The sequence below is a fragment of the Musca autumnalis genome, unplaced genomic scaffold, assembly GCF_047663935.1.
Source record: "Musca autumnalis isolate F117 unplaced genomic scaffold, ASM4766393v1 scaffold_5, whole genome shotgun sequence".
Taxonomy (NCBI): domain Eukaryota; kingdom Metazoa; phylum Arthropoda; class Insecta; order Diptera; family Muscidae; genus Musca; species Musca autumnalis.
The window spans coordinates 5,458,465-5,474,868 of record NW_027412088.1 but is presented as its reverse complement, the minus strand read 5'-3'; the positions used below and the strand labels follow the sequence as shown (position 1 = coordinate 5,474,868).

Sequence of the window (16,404 nt, the reverse complement as noted above, 5' to 3'; positions counted from 1 at the left end):
TCACGGGGACCATGATCACAGCTCTTAAATTACAAATTGGTAATGGTAATTCTTGCAGAACTAAAACTAGATCATTGTCTTGTTATTTATTGTCATGCGCAGATAATTACATAATAATGCAACAATAAAAATATTAATGTGTATGAGTGTTTGTAGATATCGAAGACAAGTGCGAACTAAATTATCCGAATGCCGTTTTAGTGATCTAAACTTCTTCAACCATTTATATAATTCCACCACCATCCACACCAGGTTGTCTAGTTTGCCTTGTTTTTGGTTATGGATGGCATCCACATTCGTTCATTGGCATTATTCTCACATTTCAGGAAAATTATTCCCACAATCTGGTTGGCTAAAATGCAGGAATATGGCTTGAACTGCAACATTTGTTTCCTTATTCACAAAACATATTTCTTTTCTCATCACTGCTCTCTCACTCCCCTTTGTCACTTCACTTCTTACCTACAGCCTATGGCCAACAAAGAAAGTTCATTTCCCATCACACATCACATACGTATGAGTAACAACTCAACTCCCCTGCTTAGCATTGCAATTCACTAAATATGCCATGCCAACCAAGCAGCCACTACTTCGGTTTTTAGGTTTGCTTTTTCTTTTCTCCTCCTTGTTTATGGTTTTTCTTCACTTTGAATTAATTTATGACTGTTGAAGGGTCTTTTAGACGTTTTTGTTTCACGTTTATCTTCATCATCAGTTATTTTTTGTTTATATAGAAAACTTATTGTGGGATTTCTTCCATTATTTTGGATCGTTCTAAGCCACTGAACTGTAACAACCGCCAAGCATTTCTCAAGTGATGGCTGTGGTAAATTGTCTTGAACTAAATTAAAAGTTCAACTTAGTTGTTTCTCAAAGCATACGACGGGATCCAGCTTAAAATTGGAGAATTTTTCCTATGAATTTAATTCAACACAGTTGGAGGGAGGGTTCTATTATTTTTCTAATTATTTTCTAAGGTATAAATTATTATAATTGCTGGAACTGAACTTAAACCACATACGTTTTGGAATCTAAATGTGCAAATTCAATGTGGGTAATTATCCTCAATTAAATGTCCACTCATCCAACCAACATTGCCAGTGATTTAGCTGTCTACCCTGATCAAATGTCATATTAAGCAAAATTAGTATATTCGTCATACATTGTAGAAATCTGTTGAATATCTTATAATTCATTAACACAGTATTTCGTTATAGAGATACCTTTAACATACAGATGTGCAAGAAAAGTCAAACGTACTTTCAACACTCCTTATGAAAAAATAATGAATAATTCAGGATAGTCCAAAATGTTTTATTACGAGGGAAACTACAAAAAGAGCACTTCGACCTTCTAACTCGCTTCCTTCAATGTCCTTTTCGTCCTTTATTTTAAGAGCCGCTATAAAAGTACCACAAGATGACGTTTTTCACCTTCGAAATGTTCATATTGTGGTACTTTTATAGCGGCTCTAAAAATAAAGGACGAAAAGGACATTGAAGGAAGCGAGTTAGAAGGTCGAAGTGCTCTCCGAAAATAATCCTCACTCGATTTGACTGAAGACATGTAATCTCAAAAATAAGCTGAAGCAACAGTGAACAAAGATATAACTCTAATTCCTGATGGCTAACAGGGTCTCTAGCAAAAACTTCATCACTTCATAATGCGGAAGTTCGACTCACGGCGGATCTGCCCTTCGGGGTTCTTAATATACTCACCAAGGGCTTTCATCTCCAAAAGGAATTATCTCTGCCCCAAACTTTCTGTTCACAGTGTTATTGAAGCACTTTTCCACTCCAATTGAGACACCTCCAAAACATGGGGTTTTTAACGCTTTCAGATTGCCCTACTATATACACTTTGATACGTCCAACATGTGTTTAATCGGAATAATCGTATTGAACCCCGTGTATGAATAAATTCCGTTTCAGACAGTCAGTCTCAGTGACACACGATAACTATAACTCTCGAACGTATCAACCGATTTGGTCCATATTTATTTATTTTATTATTTATTTTACACGTTTGTCCAAACTTAGATACAAATTTGAAGACGAGTGGAACATCTTCGGGTGCATCCCCTCAAATGTTCAACATTTTTTGTTTACAATAGAACGCAAAATAACTCTAAAAGAGACGAACCGATTTGCACATCGTCGAAGAAATTTCAGACACAGAACAGATTCCAATATGGACTGTGTCGATTCACTCCCTTGGGTAACTCCACACAATATTTCAAAAAATTTTCACAAAAGTGCAGTTTAAGGACATGTCTCGGAACGTTTGGAAATTACAACGGTATATTTTTGGGAGCAAGTCCATGTTTCTTGAGGTAATGACCCCAACCTGCCGAAAAATGACTGATCAGCATGATAACTTAGAAAGTATGTATCCAATTTGGTCGAAACTTTGGACATCGTTAAATTTCTTCGTAACGTGTATCAAGTTCCATACACCATCAAGGTCCATATCGGTCCACTACTGCATAAAAATATTTTTTGTTTGCTAAAATTTTAAAATTGGAAGATAAATTCCGAAAGGACTAACCGTTTGGTCCAAAATTTTATGTCGCATTATTTCTGCCAGACATGAATATATCAAATCCGAACATGAACTATATCGGTTCACTACTTCTCTTTTTTACCGGGATGACCTTGCGGTCCCTATTACTCCATATTTCCTGAGGTAATGGCCCAAAATATCTGAAGACCCACCCGTTGATATCGATAAAGTGATTGATATAGTTTTCTTCCAAGCGTACATCAAATTATAAGAAGGTGTATGTCGGACAACACCTTCGTATACCTTCCTCGTAAAAGTTTCAATTTTTTCGCTTAAATGCAGTTTAAGGGCTGTTTGAGGATTGTTTTTGAAATCTTTACACCTTGTGGTCCTATTGACAGCGATATAATGTTTTTTCTTGGGCAAGTCCGTGCTTCTTGACATAATTTTCCAAATGCTCTAAAAAGTCCTACGGTGAGCAACTAAAATAGCTGATGGCCATGATAACTATTCAAAGGAGTAACTGAAACTTTAATCAAGTTTTAAGATGGACCCAGAGCTTCGAAATACTCGCTCGAATTCAACTCGCGATTGAAATTTGAGCGAGTTCGAGCGGGAGTACTCGCGCGAGTAGAAAAATAAATAGAATATACTCTAATTTTACTCGTCACTCGCGATGCATATTTCAGACTTGCTCGTTTTTACTCGCGAGTGAAAAGCGAGTACGAGTACTAGAAGAGTAAACGTTTTGCAAGAAAAAAAGAGTGGGAGTGAAAATGCTCGAAATAGTGTACGAGTTTACTCGAAAAGTAAAATCGAGTAGGAAAAATGTGGCAGGTAGGAGGTTCGGAAGTTTGGAGGAGGGTTGTCGGAGGTTCGGAAATTCCGAGGAGGGTTGTCGGAGGTTCAGAAGAGGGTGCTCGGAACTTCCGAACCTCCGAGCACCCTCCTCCGACTTCCGACCGCCATCCTCCGAACCTCCGAGCACACTCCTCCGAACTTCCGACCACCCTCCTCCGAACCTCCGACCACCCTCCTCCGAACTTCCGACCACCTTCCTCCGAAACTCCGACCACACTCCTCCGAACATCCGACCACCTTCCTCCGAACCTCCGACCACCCTCCTCCGAATTTCTGAGCCCCCTCCGAACTTCCGAGCACCCTCCTCCGAACTTCCGACTACCCTCCCCCGAACTTCCGACCACCCTTCTCCGAGCCGCCTCCTCCGAACTTCCAACTACCCTCCCCCGAACTTCCGACCCCCGTCCTCCGAACTTCCGACCACCCTCCACCGAACTTCCGACTAACCTCCCCCGAACTTCCGACCACACACAAACGGTCAAAAAATAAATACATTTTTCCTACTCGATTTTACTCTTCGAGTAAACTCGTACTCTATTTTGAATATTTTCACTCCCACTCTTATTTTTAAACCAGGAGTACTCGCAAGTAAAACAAAAGACTGGAGAGTAAACTTCTTTTAAAACTCGTACTCTTTAATTCTTTAATTAATTCTTCCGGTATCTCTCACGCTCAAGTCCAGTTTAAGGGCTGTTCAGCGATTGCTTTGAAGTTTGTATCGAAGGTAATCCTCGAGATTCTGTTTACAACGATATACACGGTGCTCTTGGAGCAACTTAACAATGTCATGTACCGTGCGCCTTAACTATCATTAAATGAAAATTACTTACACCTGGGAAGCTTTTACGTATTTTGAAACAGCAATGTCCATTTAAAAAAAAAAATCCAAAAACAAGAGAAATCGCGATTCAAGTCGGCATTTTTAGGACTTTTTAGGTTTTCAAGATTTTGCTTGGAAACCGCAAGTCCTATCGAAATGGGACTAAAGAAAATGTTGTAACTATGAAAATTCTCTACAAGATTGACCTTAATGATAATAACGTAGGTTTTACCGTTATTGAGACATAAAAGTTCAAATTGGGACAATGCATTGACTGTGTCGCTACCATATAAAGCAATGTCATATATGTTGTGCCTTAACTAACTGTAATTGAAAACCGCTTACACCTGGGAAGCTTTTACGGATTTTGAAACAGCAATGTCCATAGTTGAGAAAAATAAAAAAAAAATCGCCGGAGCGTTTTTTAAATAAATCGCGATTCAAGTCAGCATTTTTAGGGCTTTTTAGGTTTTCAAGGTTTTGCTAGGAAACCGCAAAACCTATCGATATGGGACCTAAGAAAATGTTGTAGCAGTGAAAATTCCATACAAGATTGACCTGCATAACATGTTCGTAGGTTTTACCATTTTTGAGATATACAAGTTCAGATTAATAATTCAGACTTTTTTCTCAGGTCTTCAGGATTTTGCTTGAAAACAGCAAGTCCCGGAATGGGTCTAAAGAAAATGCTGTAGCGATCAGTAAAATTTTACAACACTGTCAGTTCGTTTTGAAAAACATTACTCTCTGTAACATAAAGTAATGAATAAAGTTTAAGCCATTGGGGTAATACTCCAGACTTAAATACAATTAAATGAGATTAAAACTTCAACCAAAACAAAACAAACAAAAAATAGCGGATGGCATGCGCAGGGGAATTTGAAATAAGTTCCAACAACACTCACTCACAGGCAACTGTAGTGATGTTTTTCAACTTACAGAATTCGATGAGTTCTTAGTTGATACGTGCTGATAGTTGTTTGCAAAAACAAAACAAACAATTTTTAATTTTTGTTTTATAATTTTTCTTAATGTTGAGCTAAAATATAAACGAAAGTACAACATTATTTTTGTTGTATACAAATGTTTAAAATCTTCCTCCTCATTACCATTCCATAATTTCAAGAATTTAAGACTTCTTCATTCTCGCGACTTCACAAATTAAGAGCTTCTTGTAATCGATTTTTACCAACTAAATATTGTCATAAAAGAAACAAACTTTTACTTTCCCCTCCAAATTTGGCATTCGAAGTTTAATGATCCATTTATGAAGCATTAAGTGATCCACTTAGGTATTTATTCCCTCCATTTAACTGTAACTCATCTTCTTGTTATGGATATAAGATGTTGTTGTTGTTTTTAGTGGAGCAATAAAACCTCATAAAACTCCACTTAGGCTTATGGGACGATGACAACAATAATCGCAAATGACGACAACCACAAAAACCGTAATAAAGATAGCTGCGGCTGCTGGCTGCAGTTCAAAGTCAACGGATTTACAAGGTTTATTTTGTACTGCTGCTGCTGGCTGGCTGGTTAGCGGGGATCGCTGATTAGTGCTGGTTGGTGGTGGTCTAGTCTGTGTGTTTCTAATTTCTACTTTACAAACAAATTAAGGTCATTTTCTTGACAAACCTCCGTTTAAAAATAAAAATATGAAATATTAGATTTAATGGACATCGAAGTTGTTGCTGCTGTTGTGGCTTTAGTTTCAGCCCAATTAAAGCAACAACAACAAAGGCTAAGTTTTTTTAATTACCACCATTAAGGTTGTACAAGTGGTTTTAGCATCAACAATATGCTGCGAACAAAGTGGGAAATACCCCACATCAGCACCTAATGGGGGAATATTTATGAAATCCCTCTACGAAAAAAAAAATTATTTTAATGCTTGCCTCCTGTGGGGATTGAACTCACGACCCTTGGTTTACAAGACTGAGCTAAAGAGGCTGACGATTTCGCTGGCGAACGAACATCAAAACTGTCAACCACACATAGACTTTAAGAGGTCTTGAGATGGATGTCTTTGAAAAGATGACAACTAGACAAACAAGAAGGTAGCAACAAAAACAATTAAGACATTCTTTTTGGCCAAAATAGTAACAAATTTCACCTGTATCCGAAAAAAGAAACAACAACAAGAACATAAGAATAGAATGTGAGTCATTCTTCTCAGTTATAAAGAAAGACACATTGTGTGTTCTTCATTTTCTCTGTCAATTTGCGTTGCTATGTTTGGGCGATGGTGACACAATTATCGAAAACAATTCAAAATAATCGTGCCATTCATTCAAACTTTATAATTGTGGCATTGTTGTGGATGGAGGAGGGACCATTATACAATGCCGCAAGCACCAACACCGCCACCTTCTTTTGTTAACATTGTGAAGAATCAATTATCATGCATGGAGGAGTATCAGTTATGGTATGGGATGCTTCTCAGTTTCTATTTTGCTCTTTGTATTTTTGCCAATATCGTCTTCGAAGAAATGGAAGCGTCAACAGACACCCACCATTCGTGATAACCCAACAACAGTCCAGCATTGTTAGAGAATATAGCCAAATTGAAATTCCAAATGGTCTCTATAAATAGATGCAACCCATGTTCGCAATAAATCGTGATGTTTTTAATTGTGTTTTACTGTATTAGAACATTTTCAAAGAACGTTGTACGTTTCTCCATATCCCGAACAGCAGCTAAATGATGACTATATTTGATTGCCTACATTCAAATGCAACAGCATCGCATCATCATCATCATCATCAGTACACAATGAACATGAATGAAGATGTCAATATTATTTTGTATGGTTTGTTTTTGAAATGTTATTCGTTCTCGTTCGTATCATTCGTGTTTTATTTTTATTTGTTACCTTAATATTCATACACAATAACACCAACTGAGATCATCATCACATATTAAAAATAATTAAAATTCTATATTCTAAACTATGATTATTTCGTTGTTGTTGCTGTTGTTGTTGGTATTCTACCTGTCACCCGAAATAAGTTATGCATGAACGCTTAACCCCTTCAGGGTTTCGTTGCAAACGATTTGTGAATAATTATGAAAATACCGTGGCAATCGTTACATTGCATTGATACATTAGTTTCAGAATGTAAAAAACTTGCAAACTTTCCATTTTTAAGGGAGCTTAAAAAATTTATTTTTACGTTTTGCCTTTTTAGGGCAAAGGCCATTATTTGCGAGATTTTAATTAATCGAGCTATATGACCTAAGGAGATTCTATTGAAAAAATTATCTTCTACACAAATTTGATGAACAATTCTCTAGAATTGTTATAATTTCGTAAAATGGCCGAAATTGTCATCCCATGAAACCATTTTTTTATTTGAAACTGGTTGCATATAATTCTCATAGACATAATATCTGTTGCACGAACGACTAAAATATAATTTATTTCATATAAATATTGAAAAAGGTAAAGTACAAACCACTTTGAAACGATTTTCTTCTTATTATTTGTTTTAAATCAATTTGTGCATGAGATTTTTAATTGTATCACCTTATATATGTAATTATGATACAGGGATACGAGGTTGTAAAATGTCATTACCATAATAAACATATGTTGTGTAAGTAAATAAGGCTTTGAGTGTACAGTGTACACCAAACAACAATAACAGGGGTGGCGGACCTAAGTATCCGACAAACAGATCTCTAATTCCAATAAGAAATATCATTTTTGTTGCTAATAAAAGAAGTTTTGTGAGTTCCCAGTGTTAATTTGATGGTGTCTGTGGGGCAGATATCATAGTGGACCTAATTATTCCCCTGGTAGGTCAGCACAACACTGCCCACAAAAAACATTATCCTCGTTATATTGCAAGTATATCGCTATCAAGAAAAGCATGGAGAATAAAATTAAAGCGGCGTAACAAGGCCACAAAGACTATAAACAACATTAGGAGGATAGAGAGAGGTGTCGATTTTGTTGGAACAATAATACATATATATTTTTGTTCCAACAATTCATTTGTTTTGTTCAAGCATTGCAATTGCAAATCCAAAAATACCATCAAAAACAACTTGCAAAATTCCTCAATATTGTAAGAATTATCGGTAATACCTGTGGTAGGAACTATCTTAATCTAGAATTTTTACAAAAACTATTGTCAGCCTAGAAACCCCCTTACTGAAATTTTTGATTTGATCGTATATAATTCTCATATACACTTTGGTATAAATGTCACGTATAATATTAGGAGCATTAACAAACACTACACATATTCAGGTTTTGCCAGGTCTAACTAAAAAGACAAGAAATTGAATGAAGAAACATAGCTACTCCATTGCGCTCATCCTCTTCCAAGCATCAACCCCAACATAAAGAATGCCATATAACAACAACAAATATGAAAAGAACACACAAATTACGACCAAAAACACTGTGGTGTAACTCAACTACCAAATCACAAAGAAGAAACAAATGAAAACAAGAATCTCATGGTGTACATAAAAAAGAACAAAGATAAAATAAAAAAAAGATAAGGGGGAACTCATACAAAAAAAATCACCAAATTTTTTTTTTCACCACGGCATCGAATACAGAGAGAAGAGAATAAAATTGTCGAAGAAAAGAGAAAAATATTGTCCAGAAGACAAAAACTATTGTTGGATATGACAACAACAATTGTTGTAATTAACAAAAACTATTGTTGGACTCACAATACTACATGCGGAATCTTACAATACATATTTTGCTTTTCGAATATTGTTGGATCAATCATATTTTTTTCACTGCGTGTAATATTCGAAAATTTCGGGGCCTATATCTCATATACATATATTGTTGTAGTCATCATCCCAACGAACGACGTGGCCTTAAGCTGCATTACAACATAAAAGTGTTGAACTTTTGCGGAGGAGGTACCTGAAGGAATGACAATCTTGGAACTGAATCTAATTTTGGAACTCATAGTTGTAATGCCAATCTGTAATTTTAGTTCCATATTTTTTATGTCTGGTTGTATGTAACAAACTATACAGTTGTAACCATAATCACGCAGACTAATGTCAGTCACTGCTTTCATTAGTTATCTATCGTCTCCACCTACCAATTCAGTTGGACAACGTAGAAATTTATATGGCTTTTGGGTCATTATGTCAAAAAACCTGGAGTGCCCACTAAAATATTATATCGCTGTAAACGTGACCACAAGGACTACTTTCGGAAAAAAATTGAAAACGGTTCTCGAACAGGCCTTAAACTGCACTTAAGTGAACTACACTACAGCGTGTGTCACGCGGTTAAACTGCAATTAAGTGAACAACATGCAGGTCATGTGTTCGGGCCCAATACAAATTAATGGAAGCGGACGATAGAACCGGTTCTTTATTGGGCTAAAACCTCTCGTTTTTGCTTGGCAGCTGGAGTTTCTCTGCTGCGATGAATGGGCGGTGGTCCTCGAGTACGGCATTGACATTGTATCATTGTATTGACTTCTCAACTGCATCAGTATGAATGCTATCCAAACCTCCCTGATAGGCTCGTTGATATAGAGGTTCTCGTTTATGTCGTTTGACATCTATTACATCATCATCTGTCCCTACGTGTCGGGTGGGGGAAAGCTTGTCCACTAGATTATGACAGGTATTGTACCGACAACATTTTTTATGATGATGTACCGGTAAAATCGTCATGAAGATGTCATAAAAGGCACCCTGTTGCAGTTCTCAGGTCAGCATTCCTGCAGGTTTGAATACAGGATCCGCATACCTTGCCACAAACCGGCCTATTGCTTTGTAAGAGGTCAACAAGGTTCATTTGTCTGCACCCAAGTGTGGCCGGCCAGCGATTTTGATACGGCATTTCCGATGCACCGGATTGACTTGGAATAATCTTTGACCAGATGCCATAACTTCAAATGCGTGTTTGCGTTCTTGTAAACCCATACTCATCAGTAATTTTAGTTGGAGCTGGAAGTGTTTTTTTAGTTTTTGGGCCATTATAACAGAATCGACTTTCCTCTGGGCGGCGAGAACGGTTGTCCAAAATTTCATAACGATCCGAAAACTGATCTTAAACTGTACTTATGTGAACAATTTTAAAATCTTGTGTGGGGGGTATCTGAAGGAGTTCGACCGGGTATATGCAAGAAATATTACGATGTGTTAGGTATAGACCAAATTGGCTACTCCCTTCGAGAATTATCGTGCCCAAAATGATAGTGAACATTTTTGAACTTTTGTGGGGTAGGTAACCGAAGCAGTGGGTTTGGACAAAATATTACTATTGGGAAACTTTGGACAGAATTGATTGATGCGTTTAAGATTTATCTTAAGCACCAGCCAGACTGACAGACATACAGACTAAATCGACTCTATGTTGTATGCAACGGATTTCGTCCAAACATACTTGGGGTCTAAAACCATTATTACCCTGGTTAGGCTGAGGGTATGAAAATAGCAAGAAAATAGCCTGACATTAAAAGCACATATAATTCATAGCGTTGTTCGCTTATTTTAACCTGGAGAAATCATTCGTATTCCTAACAAACAAGGAAATATTTAAATGCACTTTAGAAATTTCTTTCCGTGCGGTAACTGTTTTCGTGGAACCGATCGACCAAAAATATGGGTTTTATTATAATGTTAATATGGACATTTTTGGTAATAAACTTAATAATGTACATAGCCAAATTCATTACCACCCTCACAGGTACCAAATTTCGAAATCTTGTGAACTAAACTACAGAATCTAAAATATTCAGAAGGAAATGTCATTCCGTGAATGGTGGCTGATTGATAATCAATGAACGTATTGGCCAAAATTTGGTATTTGAAATGAGTATGACAAACTTCATAACATGAACCTAGAAAATTACAAGACCGTACTGGTCTTTGTGGCGCCCAGAGAAAAGGCCCAAATTGGTTTTGCAGCATTATAACAGTCACAATGCCGGCCATAAAGGGTGAAATTTTATTTAAAGCTGATTATAAGATCTATAAGATCTTGTAGGTTCCATAGCCGTAGCCATCTTGTTTTTGTCTGTCCAAGGGTGAAAGATTTAAATCCCCGCCGAAGGCCTGCAACGCAACGGACCCTACTTTTATACATAAAAATTGGGCATTGTGTCGTATTTAATTTGGGTGGTCATAACGCGCAAAGTGAAATTGGACCTTGAGTCCGCTAAAATTAATGTTTGGGCCGTAAGGACGACGATTCGGACGATTGGGTTATTTAGGCTAAAAATTCATTCAAATCCGACACTGGTTCGTACTGAAGGACAAGGTCAACATTTCAATGAAAAGGTCAAGATTAATTCATTCTCTACCTGTGTGACTTCCTTATTTTAAGGGTATGAGTAGAATATAAGGTTCATCGGATGCCAGCATCTTCCATAGTCACACATATTTACATCACAACACTTTTCATCAAAACAGAAAAAAAAACAATGATCAATTAATTTAAGAATTTGCAAAGGCGTATTTGGGTTTGCCAGTCACAACACCACGATCTATGGCAATCTATCTAAAAGCGTAGCTTCTCGTTTTCCATATTTTATAGGTTGAACTTCGATATTCGCTCAGTTGGCACGCATGATTCATACTTTTGTTTTGTTGTGGCGTTTTGTTTTTTTAAAAATGCCTTTATGCAAATAAATATGGAAAATGTGTGAATGAGTGGGATTGGATATGCTGTTGAGGTATGCAACCAAACCAAATGCGATGCATGAATTTGCACATGCAGTGGCTGTGAGGAGGAGACTCACATACTTTTGAAAAGTTAAGAACTCGAACAAGAATATTAATTTAAAGTTCCAGATTTTAAACAGCTTCTTGATCTGACAATGTGTGTACATACAACGGGAACGAACCCTTGGCAATTGTGTATTTTTTTTTTGTCTTTTACTTGAAAATTTTTCCTGAAATTTGAAGCCACGTCTTGACCTGTAGCAAGACAAATTGTTCTCTCCAATATTTGTGTATTTTATTATTTTCTTTTACCACCTACTTTAGTCAATTTTGTGGAAAGCAAATAAGGGGAAACAATGGAAAATTAAATGAATTTCTTCCATAATTTATACACCACAACCACCAACATTACGTTGAGGAAACACGAATGCAATCGCGGGAATATTTTATGAGAAGAGGGATATTTGTCAGTTGTCAAGTCATGTTGTTGAACTCCAAGTTTTTTTCCCTACGAAATGTTGTTCCCATTACAGAATTTAACAGAGCATGAAATAGCTGAAGAACAAAGAACCCTTTCATTCGTGTTTATTCCCCACTTTAATGGGTTACTTGATGAACTATTTTTAATTTCCTTAAAGTGCCATACTTGAGAGAATGAAGGAGGTGGATGAGGGAGGTACTAGGAGGGTTGAATTTGCCCGAAGTGTGGGAAGCAGCAGAAATGCATTCAATGAATTTTTTAACAGAGGAATAACATTCTTAATCTTGATTGACATCACTCTTCCGGCGTCAAGGGCCTTGCAACTTTTTACCGTAAAAATGTCTTAACATTCATAAATTTATTCTTGAGGAATTTGCTATGAAAGGGTAATTAGGTGGGTAAACAGTGAGTGTTGCTTAGTTTGGAACTCAAATTATTTTGCGGAAATACCGAAAATAAATTAAAGTGTTGGGAAAATGGGGAGTATTTGAAGCATAAGCTTTCACTAAATCGCCTGAAATATGTATTGATGATGGCAGCTGTCGAACTGAAGCCGTTTGTTTCTTTCATTCTTTATCGTAAAACAGTTCGAATTGACCAAATAACTCAATTAAGCTTGAGCTCATTATTAAACAAGTTATTTATCCAATAAATGAACTTATCAGGAACATCAAACAGCCATCATACGACTTGTCCCGTTCCAAATAGCAAAACCCGCACTTGTTTGACATAGTTATTTACCCGAATGTATCAACTGAAGTCACAGTTAGAAATCACTTCCTAATAAACCAACAAATAAAAATCTGGCAAGACTTCTTTTTTGTTTTGGTTTATTGTGCGTATCATGTTGTTGTTGTTTGTTTAACTGCAACCGTTGTTGTTAAACTGTGTTTTGACAATTTGGTTCATTAAAATTTGTCTTCCTATTTACAGTTCCCGCTGCCATGGCCATTAAAAACGCAATGTAAGTGACAACTAGCCAGCCGCCATCTCCAACAAGTTTTTGGTGTGGCAAACGGGATATAAAAATGGGTTACAGCAGAGGAGACAAAATTCTATTTTTAGGAAATGGGGGTTTTTAAGAACGAGAATAACTTCTTTTTATGACTTTGTTAAATGAAGTGTTGTTATGCAACATAGGGTGTAACGGGGCAAATAAATCGCTTAAGCATGTTTAATTATGTAGCTATGTACTTGGAAAAACATGGAAGCAGTAATTGGAATATTTGGGGGGACATTCTTAAAAAAATCTTTAAAGTTAAGAGTCGCATAAATCTCAGAGAAAGTGTGCTTCTATAGACCCTTTCTCAGAGAAAGGGTGCTTCTATGGATCCTTTTTTAAAGAAAGGGTGCTTCTATGGATCCTTTTTTAAAGAAAGGGTGCTTCTATGGATCCTTTTTGAAAGAAAGGGTGCTTCTATGGATCCTTTTTGAAAGAAAGGGTGCTTCTATGGATCCTTTTTTAAAGAAAGGGTGCTTCTATGGATCCTTTTTGAAAGAAAGGGTGCTTCTATGGATCCTTTTTGAAAGAAAGGGTGCTTCTATTTATCCTTTTTGAAAGAAAGGGTGCTTCTATGGATCCTTTTTGAAAGAAAGGGTGCTTCTATGGATCCTTTTTGAAATAAAGGGTGCTTCTATGGATCCTTTTTGAAAGAAAGGGAGCTTCTATGGAGCCTTTTTGAAAGAAAGTTTGCTTCTATGGATCCTTTTTGAAAGAAAGGGTGCTTCTATGGATCCTTTTTGAAATAAAGGGTGCTTCTATGGATCCTTTTTGAAATAAAGGGTGCTTCTATGGATCCTTTTTGAAAGAAAGGGTGCTTCTATGGATCCTTTTTGAAAGAAAGGGTGCTTCTATGGATCCTTTTTGAAAGAAAGGGTGCTTCTATGGATCCTTTTTGAAAGAAAGGGTGCTTCTATGGATCCTTATTTAAAGAAAGGGTGCTTCTATGGATCCTTTTTGAAATAAAGGGTGCTTCTATGGATCCTTTTTGAAAGAAAGGGTGCTTCTATGGATCCTTTTTGAAAGAAAGGGTGCTTCTATGGATCCTTTTTGAAATAAAGGGTGCTTCTATGGATCCTTTTTGAAAGAAAGGGTGCTTCTATGGATCCTTTTTGAAATAAAGGGTGCTTCTATGGATCCTTTTTGAAAGAAAGGGTGCTTCTATGGATCCTTTTTGAAATAAAGGGTGCTTCTATGGATCCTTTTTGAAAGAAAGGGTGCTTCTATGGATCCTTTTTGAAATAAAGGGTGCTTCTATGGATCCTTTTTGAAAGAAAGGGTGCTTCTATGGATCCTTTTTGAAATAAAGGGTGCTTCTATGGATCCTTTTTGAAAGAAAGGGTGCTTCTATGGATCCTTTTTGAAAGAAAGGGTGCTTCTATGGATCCTTTTTGAAAGAAAGGGTGCTTCTATGGATCCTTTTTGAAAGAAAGGGTGCTTCTATGGATCCTTTTTGAAAGAAAGGGTGCTTCTATGGATCCTTTTTGAAAGAAAGGGTGCTTCTATGGATCCTTTTTGAAAGAAAGGGTGCTTCTATGGATCCTTTTTGAAATAAAGGGTGCTTCTATGGATCCTTTTTGAAAGAAAGGGTGCTTCTATGGATCCTTTTTGAAAGAAAGGGTGCTTCTATGGATCCTTTTTGAAAGAAAGGGTGCTTCTATGGATCCTTTTTGAAAGAAAGGGTGCTTCTATGGATCCTTTTTGAAAGAAAGGGTGCTTCTATGGATCCTTTTTGAAAGAAAGGGTGCTTCTATGGATCCTTTTTGAAAGAAAGGGTGCTTCTATGGATCCTTTTTGAAAGAAAGGGTGCTTCTATGGATCCTTTTTGAAAGAAAGGGTGCTTCTATGGATCCTTTTTGAAAGAAAGGGTGCTTCTATGGATCCTTTTTGAAAGAAAGGGTGCTTCTATGGATCCTTTTTGAAAGAAAGGGTGCTTCTATGGATCCTTTTTGAAAGAAAGGGTGCTTCTATGGATCCTTTTTGAAAGAAAGGGTGCTTCTATGGATCCTTTTTGAAAGAAAGGGTGCTTCTATGGATCCTTTTTGAAAGAAAGGGTGCTTCTATGGATCCTTTTTTAAAGAAAGGGTGCTTCTATGGATCCTTTTTGAAAGAAAGGGTGCTTCTATGGATCCTTTTTGAAATAAAGGGTGCTTCTATGGATCCTTTTTGAAAGAAAGGGTGCTTCTATGGATCCTTTTTGAAAGAAAGGGTGCTTCTATGGATCCTTTTTGAAAGAAAGGGTGCTTCTATGGATCCTTTTTGAAAGAAAGGGTGCTTCTATGGATCCTTTTTGAAAGAAAGGGTGCTTCTATGGATCCTTTTTGAAAGAAAGGGTGCTTCTATGGATCCTTTTTGAAAGAAAGGGTGCTTCTATGGATCCTTTTTGAAAGAAAGGGCGCTTCTATGGATCCTTTTTGAAAGAAAGGGTGCTTCTATGGATCCTTTTTGAAAGAAAGGGTGCTTCTATGGATCCTTTTTGAAATAAAGGGTGCTTCTATGGATCCTTTTTGAAAGAAAGGGTGCTTCTATGGATCCTTTTTGAAAGAAAGGGTGCTTCTATGGATCCTTTTTGAAAGAAAGGGTGCTTCTATGGATCCTTTTTGAAAGAAAGGGTGCTTCTATGGATCCTTTTTGAAAGAAAGGGTGCTTCTATGGATCCTTTTTGAAAGAAAGGGTGCTTCTATGGATCCTTTTTGAAAGAAAGGGTGCTTCTATGGATCCTTTTTGAAAGAAAGGGTGCTTCTATGGATCCTTTTTGAAAGAAAGGGTGCTTCTATGGATCCTTTTTGAAAGAAAGGGTGCTTCTATGGATCCTTTTTGAAAGAAAGGGTGCTTCTATGGATCCTTTTTGAAAGAAAGGGTGCTTCTATGGATCCTTTTTGAAAGAAAGGGTGCTTCTATGGATCCTTTTTGAAATAAAGGGTGCTTCTATGGATCCTTTTTGAAAGAAAGGGTGCTTCTATTTATCCTTTTTGAAAGAAAGGGTGCTTCTATGGATCCTTTTTGAAAGAAAGGGTGCTTCTATGGATCCTTTTTGAAAGAAAGGAGGCTTTTATATATCCTTTCTGAAAGAAAGGGTG

General features: G+C 36.9%; 2 protein-coding genes and 1 long non-coding RNA gene across 9 annotated transcripts in view; 1 reads left to right on the top strand and 2 right to left on the bottom strand.

Annotated features, from left to right (window-relative positions):
* LOC141387456 (uncharacterized) overlaps positions 1-16,404 on the top strand; it is a 102,450-nt gene that overhangs the window by 14,358 nt on the left and 71,688 nt on the right. The window lies entirely within an intron of this gene.
* The window catches only part of LOC141387454 (persulfide dioxygenase ETHE1, mitochondrial), a 48,371-nt gene that overhangs the window by 18,174 nt on the left and 13,793 nt on the right, over positions 1-16,404 (bottom strand). Inside the window, exon 1 of one of the 5 annotated variants that reach the window (XM_073957189.1) lies at positions 463-500. The exons of the other annotated variants lie outside the window; for them this stretch is intronic. The gene's annotated coding sequence lies outside the window, so the exon portion shown is untranslated. Of the gene's footprint in view, positions 1-462; positions 501-16,404 lie in introns of those variants that run through there. 5 annotated transcript variants of the gene reach the window in all.
* The window catches only part of sprt (PDZ domain-containing protein sprite), a 49,856-nt gene that overhangs the window by 20,766 nt on the left and 12,686 nt on the right, over positions 1-16,404 (bottom strand). Inside the window, exon 1 of one of the 3 annotated variants that reach the window (XM_073957183.1) lies at positions 463-601. The exons of 1 other annotated variant lie outside the window; for it this stretch is intronic. In XM_073957183.1, coding sequence (XP_073813284.1) covers positions 463-500 — 38 coding nt within the window. In that variant the 5' untranslated portion in view covers positions 501-601. One more of the 3 variants, XM_073957182.1, reaches the window with a different exon arrangement.